The 17,080-nt window shown below is 46.0% G+C and overlaps 1 protein-coding gene across 7 annotated transcripts; it reads right to left on the bottom strand.

The window, feature by feature from the left end:
• Positions 1 to 628: 628 nt before the first annotated feature.
• LOC123121140 (myb family transcription factor PHL7) lies at positions 629 to 5,403 on the bottom strand. Of its 7 annotated transcripts, none has more exons than XM_044541067.1 (8): positions 5,111 to 5,368; positions 4,208 to 4,351; positions 3,500 to 3,708; positions 2,706 to 2,782; positions 2,574 to 2,616; positions 2,438 to 2,495; positions 1,731 to 1,800; positions 629 to 1,339 (listed from the first exon to the last, which is right to left on the bottom strand). In XM_044541067.1, exons 3-8 carry the CDS (start codon positions 3,639 to 3,641, stop codon positions 869 to 871), a joined length of 861 nt encoding a protein of 286 aa, XP_044397002.1. In that variant the 5' UTR covers positions 3,642 to 3,708; positions 4,208 to 4,351; positions 5,111 to 5,368; the 3' UTR covers positions 629 to 868. The 7 variants fall into 7 exon arrangements, with proteins under 7 accessions (XP_044397002.1, XP_044397004.1, XP_044396998.1 ...); XM_044541069.1 differs by having other exon boundaries at positions 3,500 to 3,631; XM_044541063.1 differs by lacking the exon at positions 4,208 to 4,351 and having other exon boundaries at positions 5,111 to 5,403.
• Between the last annotated feature and the right edge of the window lie 11,677 nt (positions 5,404 to 17,080).

Genomic DNA, 17,080 nt, shown 5'->3' with positions numbered 1-17,080 from the left:
GGACGTTTGTCCTTTTGCTTCCACACGTTGGGCCGCGATTTGTGCCCAGTTTAGCCCCAAATGGACGCGGTTGGACCTTTTGCTTCCACACGTTGGGCCGCGATTTGTGCCCAGTTTAGCCCCAAATGGACGCGGTTGGACCATTTGGGGTCAGTGCGTTGGATATGGCCTCATACCATTGAATTAACAGATGCCGCAAAAAATATATCGTTGAATTCATATTGAAAAGTACTAGTTTCTAATGATATATTTTTATAGCAAACATCTCATGTAGTATTACTTTTATTGTCGATCAAAGTAAATCTCAAAATACAAATCAGGCCCTATATGTCCAAATGGAGGGAGTACGCAAGTTTCAAGTTTGTATTCCACATTTTGTGGCCTTCGATCAATAAAACTTAGTTTTACCCCTAAAAAAAGATGTTCTTCCAAAAACGTTTGTAGATGTTGACTTAGGATTTTGTTAGACTTTTGATGGTATTATTTTATAATTATATTTTGTACGAAGTACACACTGAAAAGAGGGGCACTGACATGAAAACACTGGTAAACGCGTTGTTTCTGATCATCAATCACCCTCATAACAAATAGCATAGCAAGATAAACTTGGTGTTAAGACTCAAGAACAAGAGTAGAAAACATAGCATGTAAAAACAGGCTAACAGTGCCCACCCCACCCAAACTGGTCAACTCATCTGCCAATAAGGTTACAAGTCAAGGCGCTACAAATGCAAGATATAGATGTCATGTGTAAGTATGCATCATGTAAACAACCACCTGAAAACACCTAACAACTTTTGTCAACATACAACATATCCCCTTAGATGACACCATTCTAAGATGCTGCCAAAATGTAGCTGCCGGGAGGCTAATGACCCGAGTAGTAGGGCACCGAACATTGCTGGAACTCTGGCCCTGAGCTCGACTCGAAGATATGCTGCGGAAGGGATAACTCGGCCTCCGGGAATTCAGCGTCGCTACCTCGCTGTCTCTTTGCTGCCCTCTCATGCTTCGGACTGAGAGTAGGAGAACCGGGATGACAGTTGGAATCTGCAGTTAGCAGCGGTTCATCGTGACATGGGCTCTTGATTGCTTCAGTCTGGCTTCCACTGTCTCTTTTGAAAGCCCCACCTTGAGATGCAGATTCAGATGTCGGTGCAGGAGTCGAGGGGTCTGTCCTCTCAGAATCGGGGAACTGATCGCTCGACACTGTGACAGTAGCTCCTGCACCAGGTGTTTCAGACTTTATACCACCGCCACCGAAACGCTGCTGCTCTTCTATGATTTTCTTAAGGTACTTTCCCTGTGCCTCGATTCGCAGCTGCAGCTGCCTTTGTACCTAAAGAAAATGTTATCAGCACATCTTATCATTGATCTCTACTTAATATAATTGAAGGTTATTGATGCATTTACCGCTATGCAAGCATGCAACTAATGCATCTGGTCAATTAAACCTAACTATTTACTTAATTTGCAAGTTTGGAAATATGAATGAGATTACAAACCGAAACGCAAACAATGTCTCTAATGCAGACTTCACATTCATTACTAGAAGAAGCGTGGAAGTTGACAATATTAGGAACGGACTTGTTTTTGCCTCTAGCTGACTAAGAATTTTCCTCTGTTTTTAGAATGGACAAATCACCATGTTTTTTAATTCACCACAGCAGATAAAGTATTTTACAAGCATTTGCTTTTGGACTGCTTTTGGATCGCAAACAAAAACTTACTTCGAGCTGTTCATGCAACCGCTTTTGGACCTCCATCTGCAGCTTCAGGGCTTCAGATATCTGCATTCCACTGTAAAGAAAAAGGCTCGACTATCAAACGTCCCTAGGAAAAACTGAGGAAAACAGGGGAGCAGCATCAACTGAAAGACACTAATTCCAAAAGTGAAATTGAGGTCTCCAAGAAAAAGGTCGCTATACATTAGCAAAAGACTTGCCCCTTACGGATAGCATAGCATGGATAAACCAACAAAAAGCAACGATATTACATCTTTCAAATAAAGGAAGATAAAAATGCACATGGATCGGTTTGAAGCTATATCAACGTGTTTTCATTGCTGCGTAGCATTTGTGTACCTGATGATATTCAAGGCCAAAAATTGATGAAGGGAATAAAATAAATTGAACACTTCTCATTTTGCAGAAATTACTCATCAGTATAAAAATAAGAGAGATTTCATTAGATTATGGTTGCACCCTGATTTTTTATGTTTCTAATTACTGAGGAACCACAGTTAGCATGTGTTTGTCGAGCGACATGCAAACCTCAAGGGTAGTAAAATAAGAGAGTTGACTATGCTAGATGAATTTCTTAGTGCATTGTAGAATACGGCATACATTGCAGCACTTTCATCTCATGCCATGCCAGTCACAGTTTACATAAGTTACTATTTAATGGAGATTATAACTGGCTATATGTGTATACATACGAGGATCCATCAAGTCCTGCTAGTGAATCCCCTGGATCTTTGTTATCAGCCTTGTTACCTACACGAGAGATACATATTAGGAAAGAACTGAAACAAATACCACAATACCAAGTATATGAGAAGTGTGTTCACCTACCATCAGCTGAAGAGTCGGGAATGTACTTTGCTAGCCTGTATTTCTGAAAACAGTAATGGGGAATTCAATATCAGAAATTAAGAGTTAACAAATATTACCAAAGGCCAAGTGGCACTGTTAAACAATATGTACCTGTAGGTGACTTTTCACATGGTATATTGTTAATCCTGGTGTACCCATAATTCTCAAAACTCCTTTAGGAGTTGCTCCTGTTGCATTTGAGGAATTCAAGTGTCAGCAGAAGCGAAGTTCAAAAAAAAGTGCCAGCAGAAGCATAAAAAGCCTATATAATTACTGTAGCAAATAAAGGTACAAATGCACATAACTGACAGATAAGTACAACATAAGTACATTCGTACCTTTTACTTTTATAATAAAATAAGAAAATATTGATAAAAGTAAGTTATTAATTGCTTAGATGGATGGAGATCCTCACCCAAGTGATTTGGATGTCTTAAAAATCAAGCTACAATTCTCTCACTTAAAAGGGCTTCTTGCTTGGTACATTCTCATGTAAATGCATGGTAGCTTATACATCTCATCTCTTTTACTTGAGAATAGAAGTTAATCTAACACCTTAAACTCTAAACCATGCTTATTCCAAGCTTATATGATGTTGTGTTGAGATAATGTGACAGCTTAAAACCATATATAAGCTTTCTACTTAGAAACAATGTTTTGAGTTCCACGGCATCATATATTTACATGCTATTGTCACTTTAAGAACGTCTGGTATTTTCAAACTATACTAAAAAACTTCACTAGATATAACAATGTCATGTAATATAAATGAATTAATGTAAAATGGTATCACCTTTAGATTTCAAATAAACTATATTATCTAGTCCCATAAAGTGATTACACAGTAGAAGAAATAGTATCATATAAAAGAAGTAATGAAGCACAATTGCAGTGTAGATACGTACTATCAGGACCGCCAAGTTGAGTAACAGCCTCCACAAATTGTTCATGCAACTCATCTGTCCACCGTAAGCGTTGCCTCGCAGCCAAGTTAGCTTTGCTGTTTGGTCCATCATTCGAGCCCATGTTGTTTTCACCTGATTCCATTTGCTGCAGGTGAGCGGCTGAGTTGCTACGATTAGACTCTAGTGCTGGTGTATATACTGTTCATCATCTAGGGAAAAAATGATATAAGGAACCAAATAGAAAAAGCTATTTTATTTCATTAGAGAACCATGCTATTTTAATAGAAGGGGGGGTCTGACTTGCAGTGATCACCAACAATTTGCATTAATGAAAGTACAAAATATAACTACTTAATATGAAGCATGAAGGTGCCGTGACATATTTCACTCCCTATCTACTGAGAAAGCCCACCAGCTTGCAACATGTATGATGATTTGCTTGGTAGTTAATGCCCTATTAAGACACCTCAGACAAAAAGCAGTAAGATATAGCAATTTTCATACAGAACCCAGGTATTTCAGGGAAGACTAACCACACATTGGATTTAAGACAACGGAGAGTGTTTAATTTAATTCAGTACTGATAATACTGAGAGCACTAACAGCCTACAGAGATGTCATTTGCCCATAGCAAACAGCTCAAATTCTCATATTCTACCCAGAATGCTAGAGGGAACAGCCATTTTCTGTTTTCATCGATGCTAATACCTTTATCTCATCATTCCACTGGTCGTTCTGTTTACAAGGCAGATCAATCAAATCATTCGAGTCACAGAGGCAACACAAACTGATATTGGAATACTTGTGCCCACAGCTGGGACGGTGCACCATCGCATACTCATGCTTGCAATCCTGGATCAGCTCAGGCAGGTCAATTTCATGGCCACTAAGCAAGACAAAACAGCACGGATACAGATAGGCGAGGTGGTGGCTCGAATGAGCCATTCTAGTCATCCAAGCGGCCATCAATTGCGAATAATCTAAAGAATCATAATAGAATGAGTCCCGCCCCGTTATGGACCAAAGGGGCTGATATTTTCAAAGGAACCTCTAGCCAACGTTCCAACAAAAGTTTTTATTTCTTAACGCCAATTCATCCTACTAACGCGAACGCTAGTACAGGAAAACGGTAGCTCCAAGAGTTTCTGTGTTCTCAACTCCTCCTATGTAGAGGAATTTGCCACTTCCTCCAAAATACAACCATGATGATGGTTGTTTGCTATGCTATCCCAGCCTCTTATTCTCTCATTAGAAACAACTGGCCAGCGATACAAAATATGAATTCCATGGAAGCTCGCACTTTTATCAGGGCAAGAAGATGAGCAACCCCCAACATAACAGCTGCTGATCACCAAACATAGCAGGTTGTTGTCAGGGTCGATGCCCCCAATAACCCGATGAAAAACCATATGCCAGGCATCCCCCAGAGAAGGTGGGCCCACCATGTCAGCCTCATGAGGGCTCTTCTCGCCCCTTTCCTCCCCCAAATGGCCCCGACCACCCATGGAAACTACTTCGGCCAGGAAAGAGGTGGGGAAACGAGACAGGTAAAATTCGGGAATCTTCCCCGCGGCCAAAACAAATTGAAGAAGAAATTCGAGGATTTCTCACCAGGCAGGGTCGACGAGCCGTCCGAATTCGCGGCGGGAGGCTCGAGCCGGGGAACTGGCGACGGCCGGAGTGTAGCTCGGCCGGCAAGATCGGGACTTGGCGCGGCGGTGTGGACTGGTTGTGAGGGAAGATTCGTGGGTTGGCGATTTCTTGGTTTCCGGCGAGCAGTGGAGAGAGAATTTCACGAGATTCGCCTCCCACCTTCTCTCTCTGTGCTACCGGCTCGGAAGGACCAGATTTCAGCCCAAACCTGCCCAAGACAAACTGGTCTGGTTTGCAGCTATTTTCAGTTAAGTCCTTGTCTTACCAAGTTTTGTGCAAGACGCACTTTTGTTCAGTATGGTAACTTTTCTATCTGTCCCAAAATCTTTCTTCGAAGACCAAATCTTGCTTTCCTGCTAACCGATCGCAGCTAAGATGGTTAATGGATTATATATATAAACAAGTACTAGTAACAGGTCTGTAAACTTGGGAGTAGATAATGAATACAGATTATATATAAACAATACTAATAGGTCTGTAAATTTGGGAGTAGATAATGAATACGGATTATATATAAACAATAGTAACAAGTGGGAGTGACGATGCTGACGATGATTTGTTGCTGATGGTGATGAAGACGACGATGAGTAGCGCCGCCGACTTGGACAGAAGACGACCTGTGATGACGAACTTGAGCAGGCGAGCAGAACGCTTCCCAAAAACCTAATCCGCCCTCACCTGGTGCAGAATCGCAAGGACGTATGGTTCCGGAGACCTGGTCTCCGGCACGCCGGCATTCGGGATGAAGTAGACTACGGTGACGACGCAAGTTACGAGATGAGGCAAAACCCTACGCGTTTTCGATGTGCCTTTGGCCGCGGCCAGTAGAAGTACATATAACAGGACCAGTGGCGGTATCGTGTCATGATCACTATCTCAAACTGACTTCGATTCTAATTCCTTTACTCATTGAACAAGAAATAATTAATTTGTTTGCCAAAACATCAAAAAATAAAACGACAAAAGAAAGTTGCGCCCCTATGAATTTGGCGGACCATTCACGCGCATGTCGCACACGCGCCGCCCCGGCCCGAGCCCGGCGAGGCGAGCGAGCGTGCGTGCGCATGTGATCTTCTATTTCTCTCCTTCACACTTCACTAAATGTGGCATAGAGAACTCACTCTATAAAAAGATCTCACACCTCCTCAACTAGCCGTATGAGACTAAACTTGTTCATTTTTCATGATCCTGGTTTGAGATTTCAGAAATTTCACAAGGGCTAGGCCCATTATTTCCAACATTCGCCGTAATATAATAAGTGAATCTAAAGTGGGTTTAGTGAACCCCAGATTGAGCAACATGACGTGACCACGATAATTGAGTACAAACTACACATCATCAACCGCGTGAATGTAGATGCAATCGGATGCCTTCATGAACCGTGCATGGTTCGTGACACCGTGTCCGTAATATCGTGAACAGGAGAGGTGCAGAGTGAAGATTGTGCAGGAAAGTCACGCAGCGTGCGCCCTACATCTGGAAAAAGGTCCAGCCCTAGCTTGGCTTAGCTCTGGCCGGCCATTGGTCAGTGGCATGCTGCGCCACTGCCCGCGTCAGATTAGATGGGACGCGTCCACGTGGCGCCTGCGGATCCGTTCAAACGCATGAAAATGGTCGACCGACCCATACGCTGTGCATTCGAAAACGGACGAACGCCTCCAAAACAGGAGCGTTTATTTTGCCGGGCGGTTTGATTTTTTTTTTTGCGGGTGGGGGCGGTTTGTTTTTTCGGGAAAAAAGGAGCAGCATTTTTGTTGATCTGACTGTCATGTGTTCCCAGAAGCGTTCTTGATTTTCCTTGGCATTTTTGTGTGTGTGATGATTTTTCTTGGCACTTGGAGTACCAGAAAACCTATTTACTTTCATAAATACAGTATAAAATATTCTAACTTTTTTACGAATAGGATGTATATGGACATTTTTATGTGTTTGTTCACTCATTTCAGTCTGTATGTTGTTCATATTTTTAAAATATCTTATATTTATGAACGGAGGGAGTACAAAAAGGAAATCAAGCATGTTTAAAATGCTACAACTCCACAATTATTCATGTGAAAGTCCTAAGACATTCCACAATGGGATATGAGAGTATCTACAACCGGACTTGGCAAATCCAGCCACTCAAACGCTTGTGGATGTGCCCGGCGCGTCCGTGGGCACTTCTCAAATAACTCTCTCTGCATCTGAACACCTCATATAAAAAATCTTAAAACCATAGAAACCATGTAAAGAAAACATCTACGTACTGCATAGATCAACTAATCATCGACTACGCTACTCGTTGTCGTCGAAGATGTCCACTATATCCGTTTCGGGCTCTGGGTACATCGGGGCGGCCGCAACTCCGGGTCCTCCTCTACCTCCACCTCCATCTCCGCTTCCACCTCGTTGAAGAGTGCGTCGGTCTCCGCTTGTTCTTGCCGGATGGAGCGCCGGTTGGACTCCACGTATGTCTCATCCTAGATGGACTCCAGGATGGCCGTCTGCTCCGCCATCTTCGCCGCTTGGGTGACGACAAACTCTGCCATGGCCTCCTCCATGGTGAAGCCCACAACCGGTGCCGGCTCCTCCTCCGGCTCCATCGCGCCCGCCTCCTCCGGATCGCCCCCCTCCACGAGCTCCAGATGCTGCTCCCCCTCCTCTTTCTCCTCCACCGACTTCGGCGAGTCTGGAGGCAGGCCCGCTGCGATTCGGGCCGCACACCTTGCCCTGATCTCCTCCTCGATCTGGAAGCAGCGCTCCGGCGTTAGCATAGAGTATGTGATCTTCTTCTGTCGGGCCATGTCGGACGGTGAGGGAAGAGGAAGGTGGGGACAGAGAGAAATGTGCTCGGGCTAGCGACGCGGGGAGAGAGGAAGAGGTTGTGGCTAGGGCTGGGGACGCCGGTTGGCTTAAATAGCCAGACTTTGGCCTCGGGCGACGAGCCGGAGCGATGCCACGCGGTGTTCACACTCCCACCGGAGAAGACGCCCGTCAAACTGTTGGGTTTCCGAGTGATTCCGTGTTGGACCCGGTCGTCAGTCTGACATGGCGGACGCGCTCGGGCCTCCCCATATCCGCTTCATATTTGGGTTAAATATGAGGGGTGCCGATCAGCCCGGGCGTTTGAGGTGCCCGTCTGGATCGGCTTTTTTTAACCGGTCACTGATTGGGGCGTTCGCCCGACTGTATGAGAGGGGGGGGGGGGATTGAGGCGCTCGACTATAGATGCTCTAATAACATAAATATCATGCAATCACATGTTGTGACTAAATAGATAAATAGATGATCAGATGAGGAAATAGAGGATACCAGTAGCATGTCAAATGAAGTGCTAATATGAGTCATGCAAAATAATAAATGAGGCCGTCTAAAGATAATAACCTATAATTGATGGTTTGCGTTTGTCTTAAGCCAAATTTGTTTAAGTTTGACCAAGTCTATTGAAAAATATATTAATATCTAGAACACAAATTGGTCTCATCAGATTGTCATTTTTGTACTATGTGTATTTTTTTTTGAACATAGTACAGACGCAAACACTGATATACACGCGCATACACTTATCCCTATGAACGTATACACGCACACCCTACCCCTATGAGCACCTTCGAAAGACTGAGCCGGCATATCATGCCCATCGCCGGAAATCCTGAAATAAATCCACGAATAAATGCGAGCACCAGGATTTGAACCCTGATGAGCTGATTCGCTCTACTATGTGTATTTGATGTATTGATCTTACCACATTTTTCTACAGATATAATTTGTCGAGACATTGGCAAGATAGTTTGGCAGCCAACCAATTAGTTGCTACATTTTTGGCATTTGCCGTATGACAAACTAAATTTTGTCAACAAACCAGAAATGCACACATGTTTCTAGTTTTGTTGGATATCCACATAGAAGGTTCGAGAGAAGCCTCGATTTCATCTTACGATAAGGCTCTGACTAAGTTGTAAACGAGCTGGTCGTTGTCAACAATAACCCAAAGTTAATCAATCAAGAGTCTTTTTTGGATTTTGGAGGTTTCTATTGCAGGAATCTTCGGATCGATGCCCGGCATATTCCCCACGTTGTGCTCGCACTCGTCTCTCATGCCAACAGTGGAGCGGCTCAGAATCAGATCAATGAATGGAACAAGATGGGTGGAGTACATGATAACGTTCTTCGTAATTATATGGACACATATTACGTGTAGGGAGCCTCCAATCATAATCTGCTAAGTTTGCCTAGCAATAAGACACGGTACTTGGATGGTACCTACTCTGTAAAAAAATATAAAAGCGTTTAGATATATTTATTTATAAATGGAGTACGTAACAAGGAAATTGTGATATCATGAAACGTTATCCTTTTCGATGTAATATGGTCGAAGCTGATTAGTTGCACTGATCATCAGACTTTAAACATAATAAGGATACCACATATGAAAATTGGTGATGGCGATGCAACTCTTGCCCATAGAACTGTTGTAACACTCCGGATGTAACTTTTCATATTTGTAACTTCAACTCTTGCCATTTTCGGCTATGTGTTATGATATTTCCTTCGTTGTCGGGTTTTGTCTCTCGTTTTTTTTTTCATGTCATGCATCTCATATCATGTCATCATGTGCATCTCATTTGCATACGTGTTCGTCTTATGCATCCGAGCATTTTCCCCGTTGTCCGTTTTGCAATCCGACACTCCCACATGCACCGGCGCACCCCTCTTGTCTCTTTTCGTGAGCGGGCGTTAAACGTTCTCGGAATGGACCGAGTCTTGCCAAGTGGCCTTGGTATACCACCGGTAGACCACCTGTCAAGTTTCGTTCCATTTGGAGGTCGTTTGATGCTCCAACGGTTAACCGGGTAACCGCAAAGTCCTTTTGTGTGTTGCAGCAAAACCCCCCTCCAAACAGACCAATAACCCCTCTAAGTCACCTCCATGCTCTCGGTCGTTCGATCACGATCGTGTGGGCGAAAACCGTGCCTCATTTGGACTCCCCTAGCTCCCTATGCCTATATAAACACCTTCCCCTCCGAAATCCGGGTTCAAACCCTGCGCCCGACCAATCGGGGCGCGACACGTGGCAGCGCCGCCGCCCACAGCCGCCGGCCCACGAAGCCCGCGCGAGGCCCCGCGGCCCGTACGCCCGCGCCCTCCCGCGGCTCCCCCGCCGCCCGAGCGACGCCCCGCCGCCCGCCGGTCGCCGCCGTTCACCGCGCCGTCGCCGACCGCCGCCGCCTCCACCGCTCCGCCCGCCGTCGCCGACCCCGCCGCCGCCGTCTCCCGCCGGCGCCGTCCCGCTCCCTCTTCCCCGCGCCTCCGCCGCCCTTCCCCGAGCGCTCCTCCGGCCTCCTCTCCAACCCCGGCCAACTTCGGCGATCCTCGTAGAGCGCGCCAGATCTGGATCGGGATAAGGTTGACTTTTCCCCTCCCTTCGATTTCTGCTAAGTCCCGATTTACTCATATTCTGGAACCCTGTTCATCACCTCATAATTCTTTGCATACTGCTCTGTTTCATGCGCATGACATATCGAAATGTTCGCCTCGAGATGCTCTTCATTTTGTGCCATTGTGCCATGCTCGTTTGAGTCCATCTTGATGCCCAAATCTCTGGTGCAAGAGTGCTATATGCTGTTAACTGCGGTCTGTTTATAGAACTTGATGTTTTGTTATTTTTGTTGCATTTGATGTGTGCATCTTATGGGCATGAGCTCTACAGGTGTTTTGATCTATGCCATGCCATCTTTACAGAGGTGTATGCCATGTATTTTTGTGATCTATTTGGTGACTAGCACAAGCATGCAAACTAGGCTTCGTGATGTTTCTGTTTCCAGGGACTTAGGTTTTTGCTGTCTGTTAGTGTTGTTATTTTGTTGCCATGTATCCATGTGTCTACAGAGAGATCCATACTTCTTTTGAGTATGTTCAGTAAGTATGTTTTGTAGATATAGTTGTGCTCTACCCATCCATGCCCCTGTTTGGAATTATGGAGTGCCATAGCATGTCTTAATGTTGCTCTAGTTTTGCTATAAAATATTTCTGGCAGAATGTTTACGTGATATTCAATTTTGCCAAGGTTGTTGTAGTTGATCCATACATGCTATGAATTTTATCTTGCCATGAATAGCTTCATAAACATGCCATCTTGCTGTAGGTATGCTTGTTTTGTCATGCATTGCTTTGTGATGAGTGAATCAAGCTCACAAAGATGCCTTCATATTTCTGTTAATGCCATGCTCTGTTTGCTGCTAAGTCTGAAACCTGTTAACGAAACTTGCTATGTTTACATGAGTGCCATCATATCTTCTGGTCCTTTTTGGCTCATGGTCAGTAAGGGACTTATGTTCTATGCATTTAGTAGATTTATACCATGCCTTGTTTTGCTATGTTAAGGTCCTGTAGCATGTTGATTGCTTGCTTTGAACATTGCTACCTGATGCTGTTTCAGCCATGTCCAGTATTTTCACTAAGTCTGTGAAACTGATATCTTTTGCACTTTTGCCATACTTGTTTGAGCCTGTTATTTTGTGATCTAGCCGTAGCTCAGTGTTCATCTTTTGTCAAATATCTCCTGTAGATTACTACCATATGCTTTGTTGCTATGTTGGGGTGCTGTAGCATAGTTACTTGATGTACTCTTAGTGCTATCATGCTGTTAATCGCAGAATCGTGTCATTCTTATTTTACTTGCCATTTGCAAACCGTGCATCCGTTTCCGGTGATCTTTATATCGATTTCAACCGAAATCATCTCATCTTTCCAGTGGCATACTTGGTTTGCCAAGTTACTGCCTTGTTCATCCTTTTTCTTCCGGAGCACGCATACGCATCGCATATCATATCTTGCATATCATGCATGTATTGCATCATGTTGCTTGTGCATTTCCCGTGATTGATTGTGGTTCCATTGCTTGTGTTCTTGCTGTGGGTAGAGCCGGGAGACGAGTTCGTGAACGAGGAGCCTGTTGAGTACGCTTACGAGGATCAAGCTTTCGACAACTCTGAGAACCTTGCAGGCAAGATGATCATACCCTCGAAATCACTTCTATATTTGCTTTGCTAGTTGTTCGTTCTATTGCTATGCTGCACTACCTACCACTTGCTATATCATGCCTCCCATATTGCCATGTCAAGCCTCTAACCATCCTTTCCTAGCAAACCGTTGTTTGGCTAAGTTACCGCTTTCGCTCAGCCCTTCTTATAGCGTTGCTAGTTGCAGGTGAAGTTGAAGTTGGTTCCATGTTGGAACATGGATATTTTGGAATATCACAATATCTCTTATTTAATTAATGCATCTATATATTTGGTAAAGGGTGGAAGGCTTGGCCTTATGCCTGGTGTTTTGTTCCACTCTTGCCGCCCTAGTTTCCGTCATACCGGTATTATGTTCCTTGAGTTTGCGTTCCTTACGCGGTTGGGTGATTTATGGGACCCCCTTGACAGTTCGCCTTGAATAAAACTCCTCCAGCAAGGCCCAACCTTGGTTTTACCATTTGCCTACCTAAGCCTTTTTTCCTTGGGTTTTCGCGAGCCCGAGGGTCATCTTTATTTAACCCCCCGGGCCAGTGCTCATTCGAGTGTTGGTCCGAACCGAGCCGCCTGCGGGGCCACCTCGAGGAAACTTGAGGGCTGGGTTTACTCGTAGCCTGTCTCATCTGGTGTGCCCTGAGAACGAGATATGTGCAGCTCCTATCGGGATTTGTCGGCACAGTCGGGCGGTCTTGCTGGTCTTGTTTTACCATTGTCGAAATGTCTTGTAAACCGGGATCTCGAGACTGATCGGGTCCTCCCGGGAGAAGGTTTATCCTTCGTTGACCATGAGAGCTTATAATGGGCTAAGTTGGGACACCCCTTCAGGGTATTATCTTTCGAAAGCCGTGCCCGCGGTTATGAGGCAGATGGGAATTTGTTAATGTCCGGTTATAGAGAACTTGACACTTGACTTAATTAAAATACATCAACCGTGTGTGTAGCCGTGATGGTCTCTTTCCGGCAGAGTCCGGGAAGTGAACACGGTCTGGGTTATGTATGCACGTAAGTAGTTTCAGGATCACTTCTTGATCATTTCTAGCTTCGCGACCGTTGCGTTGCTTCTCTTCTCGCTCTCTTCTGCGTATGTTAGCCACCATATATGCTTAGTGCTTGCTGCAGCTCCACCTCATTACCCCATCCTTTCCTATAAGCTTAAATAGTCTTGATCTCGCGGGTGTGAGATTGCTGAGTCCTCATGACTCATAGATTCTACCAAAACAGTTGCAGGTGCCGACGATGCCAGTGCAGATGATGCAACCGAGCTCAAGTGGGAGTTCGACGAGGAACGTGGTCGTTACTATGTTTCTTTTCCTGATGATCAGTAGTGGAGCCCAGTTGGGACGATCGGGGATCTAGCATTTGGAGTTATCTTATTTTCATTTGGATTTTGGATGATGTATGAATTATATTTATGTATTGTGTGAAGTGGCGATTGTAAGCCAACTCTCGTTATCCCATTCTTCTTCATTACATGGGATTGTGTGAAGATAACCCTTCTTGCGACAATACCACAATGCGGTTATGCCTCTAAGTCGTGCCTCGACACGTGGGAGATATAGCCGCATCATGGGCGTTACAACTGTGTGCAAGCAAATAACTACTACCCCTTCTATTCCTAAATATATGGTGTTTTGGCAGTTTAATTTGAATTGCCAAACAGAGGGAGTATTACACTTGAAAGGTGATCCAACAAAATACCAAGCACCATTCACTCAGACATATGCCACAATCAGTGACGTAGTCTACAGAATGAGTCAGCTGACTTTAAAACTCTAGCTACAAACTCAAAAAACAAATATCTCCTTTTCCCAACTAAAAAAAATCTCCTTGCCGGCTTCGGGAGTCCTTGCGACCATGCTCCGGTCTTCGTGAAGGTCCGCCAGTCACGGGTCGGTGGGCCTGGATCGGGCTCTCTTCGGCATGGCAAAAGGGGCCGATGGTGTGCCGGGTGGACTTGCCATCAATTGGTTAGGGTGAATAGACTGCCAAGGAAAGTCGGTCTCTTGTGGTCAGGGTGAGAGCGGTGGCGCCTGCGTCGTAACCTTGTTGAAGGTGTTGTCGTTGTAGCTTGTGTCTCCCCGTTCTCCAGGTTTAGAGCATCTCTAGCAGACCCCGTATAACGCCGACCCGCAAAACGCGTTTACAGTTCGTGGAGAAACGTCTTTGCGGGCCGGCGTGGGCGAGGGCGAGGGCAGAGTCAGACCCCGCAAACGGACCCGTAAAAAAAGATATTCGCGGAAGATGCTCTTTTACGGGTCGGCTACACGGGGTCTGTTCGGGCGCCGCCGCGTCAACCCGCAAACCGAAAAACCCCAAATAAGCGAATTTGACAACGATTCCGACAAATAAGTTCAAATTCAAACAATAAAGCATAGTTCGCACACAAATAAAAGCATAGTTTTGTAGGACAAACGCAAAAGAACTTGCAACAGCGACGAGGTCATCATCTTCACTGCGCACCACCTCCGTCGAGGTCATCGCCGCCCCCGAATCCATCGCCGGCACTTGTTCCAACTCCGACACCGAAATCACCGGCCGGCGCACTGAATGCATCGGCGATATTGGTTCCAAATCCTGATGAGAAAACATCGCCGGCACTGTAACAAGCACCGGCCGACGCAAGCATCCTCCTCTTCAAGATGTCTCTCCTTGCCATATCATGCCATTCTTTGGTGATGTCGTCCATGTCATTGCGGTTCATTGTCATGATCCTATTCTCTTCGGCAAGAAGCTTGGACATGGCTTTGTTCTCAGCGACACGTGCTCTTCTCTCCTCAATGGCCGCCTTGCGCAACCCCTCGTCCTTGAGCAATTGCCACTGCTCTTGCTTCTCTCGTGCCTTCTTCTCATCCAACTCTTTCTTAGCCTCCAATGTCTTCACTAACATCAACTCATTTGATTGCACCATGGCATCTATCTTGTCCCACAAGCTCGATGCTTCTTGTTCCCTCTTGATCTTCTCCTTTGTCTTCTTGTCACCATCGGGCTTGTTCAAGTTTCTTGGGCCATCATCATCTTCATCTTCATCCATGTTCGTAAGTAAACCTCTCTTCGGTGGGGATTCTTTGTCAATCAACTTCCACTTCTCGCACTCTTTGAGCATATCCAAACAATGCTCTAGTTTAAAAATTTTGCCTTCGGAAGCTTCCATGTCTTTGTATCTTTGTTGGGCAATTTTGTCCTACACAATTAAAACAAAGTCAAATGATGCATCACTTCATATGATGCAAATGATGTGCACAACTTGGGACGTGTAAACGAACTCACATAGTCAGATTCCACGGTTCCACTTGGAGGTGCATTGCGAACTTGTTCCAAGCAAGCTGCCCAACGGCTAAAAATCGGCTTGATCACGTCCCAACGACCTTGGAGTGACCGAAAGGTCCGTGGTGTCCTATTGGAATGCTTGGCCATCATGCGGAAGTATTGATCTTCGATTCTTTGCCAATATCTCTTGGAGGTTTGAGACGTTCCCGTGCAAGCATCAAGAGACACCGCACTCCAAGCCTTGATCAAGATTTGATCTTCCAAGATCGTGTAGTTCTTCGATCTCACGCTTTTTATTTGCTTGCGCTTGCTCATACGCCCCCTCACCTATCTCCTCCACTTCATCTTCACCACCGTGATCATCCACACCACCCTCCATTTCATTGTTATCGAAATCAGCGAACGGGGCTTCATCGATGTCGATGGCATTGGTGTCCAACAAGTTCACGAACTCGGCAGTGACATTGTTCGAACCACCGCTACATTGAGTGACATCAAGTCACGAACAACCACAATGGCGAAAAGTGAAGCAAGAACAAGAGATCGAAGATGCATACCTTCCGGCCATTTCATCGAACACCTTGCCTGCGGTGGAAGCAGTGTCGTTGAACGGCATCGTCCAGGAACATCTTGCCGCGGCGGAGGGACTGGACGAAGGTGTCGGACTTTTCGTAGGAACCTTCTTGCGCTTCACGCCCGAAACCTTGCCCACCTTCTCCGCCAGCTGCCAGGTAGATTGCGCAGCGGCCGCGGCACCCGGCACGCGTGCGTTTCCAGCGGGGCCAGCCGAAGTGCCGCCCTGCACAACAACATTGCCCTACCGCTTGCGGGCAGGCGCGTTAGGGCCTTGGGCGACGGCAGGGGCGACATGGCCAGCGACGAGATCCGCCAGAGGGGATTGCGCGTACGCAACCTCCACGATGATGGGGGGCGACTGGGAGGCCTACATGGCGGCGAAGAAGGGTGGGGAAGATTGGCCGGAGCTTGCGGTGGCGGGGCAATGGCGGCCGAGGAGGGGAGGAGCGGGAACGGCCGCGCGGAAATGTCGCTCGCGCCAAATCTCGCTGCAGATAGGGGGCAAGCTCGGGTCGGCATCCCACCCCGTGAATCTAAAGGTTGAGGGCGAACTTTTGCCGTGCCCCGCAAAAAAATTACGGGTCGAACGCGTTTGCGGGGTCTGGTGAGGTAGAATTTTCCGCTCCAACCCGCATTTTGACGGTTATTTTGCGGGTCGCGGCATTATACGGGGTCTGCTAGAGATGCTCTTACACCATAGGTCCCATTTCCTGGATTGCACGATGACATAATTTGTGTCATTTTCCTTCTTGGGGCCATCATTTTAGAGATGGTACCGAGGGACCCATGGTTGGTGGGTGGTTTGCGCTATAGTCGTCGCTTTTTCTCCTAGGTGCCTGGATTTGGGTGGATGTTGTATGGAGACGGTGTGTGGAAACGAGTAGTGGCGTTCACCCATTGCGGGATTTGCGTGGCAGAGGTGGTGTGCAGCGGTAGTGCCAGTGATGCTAGCGGTGGTGCTATGATGGGCCATGGTTGCTCGATGGTGCTGGTGGCGACAGATCGTGGCCATGGTGAGGCAGTGACAACTCATGGTGTATTGTTTGGAGGTCGTTGGCCATACATAGTGAAAGGATCGAGAGGT

Source organism: Triticum aestivum, chromosome 5D, assembly GCF_018294505.1.
Source record: "Triticum aestivum cultivar Chinese Spring chromosome 5D, IWGSC CS RefSeq v2.1, whole genome shotgun sequence".
Classification (NCBI taxonomy): domain Eukaryota; kingdom Viridiplantae; phylum Streptophyta; class Magnoliopsida; order Poales; family Poaceae; genus Triticum; species Triticum aestivum.
Note: the sequence above shows the minus strand (reverse complement) of the source record. Positions and strands in the feature narration are given on the sequence as shown.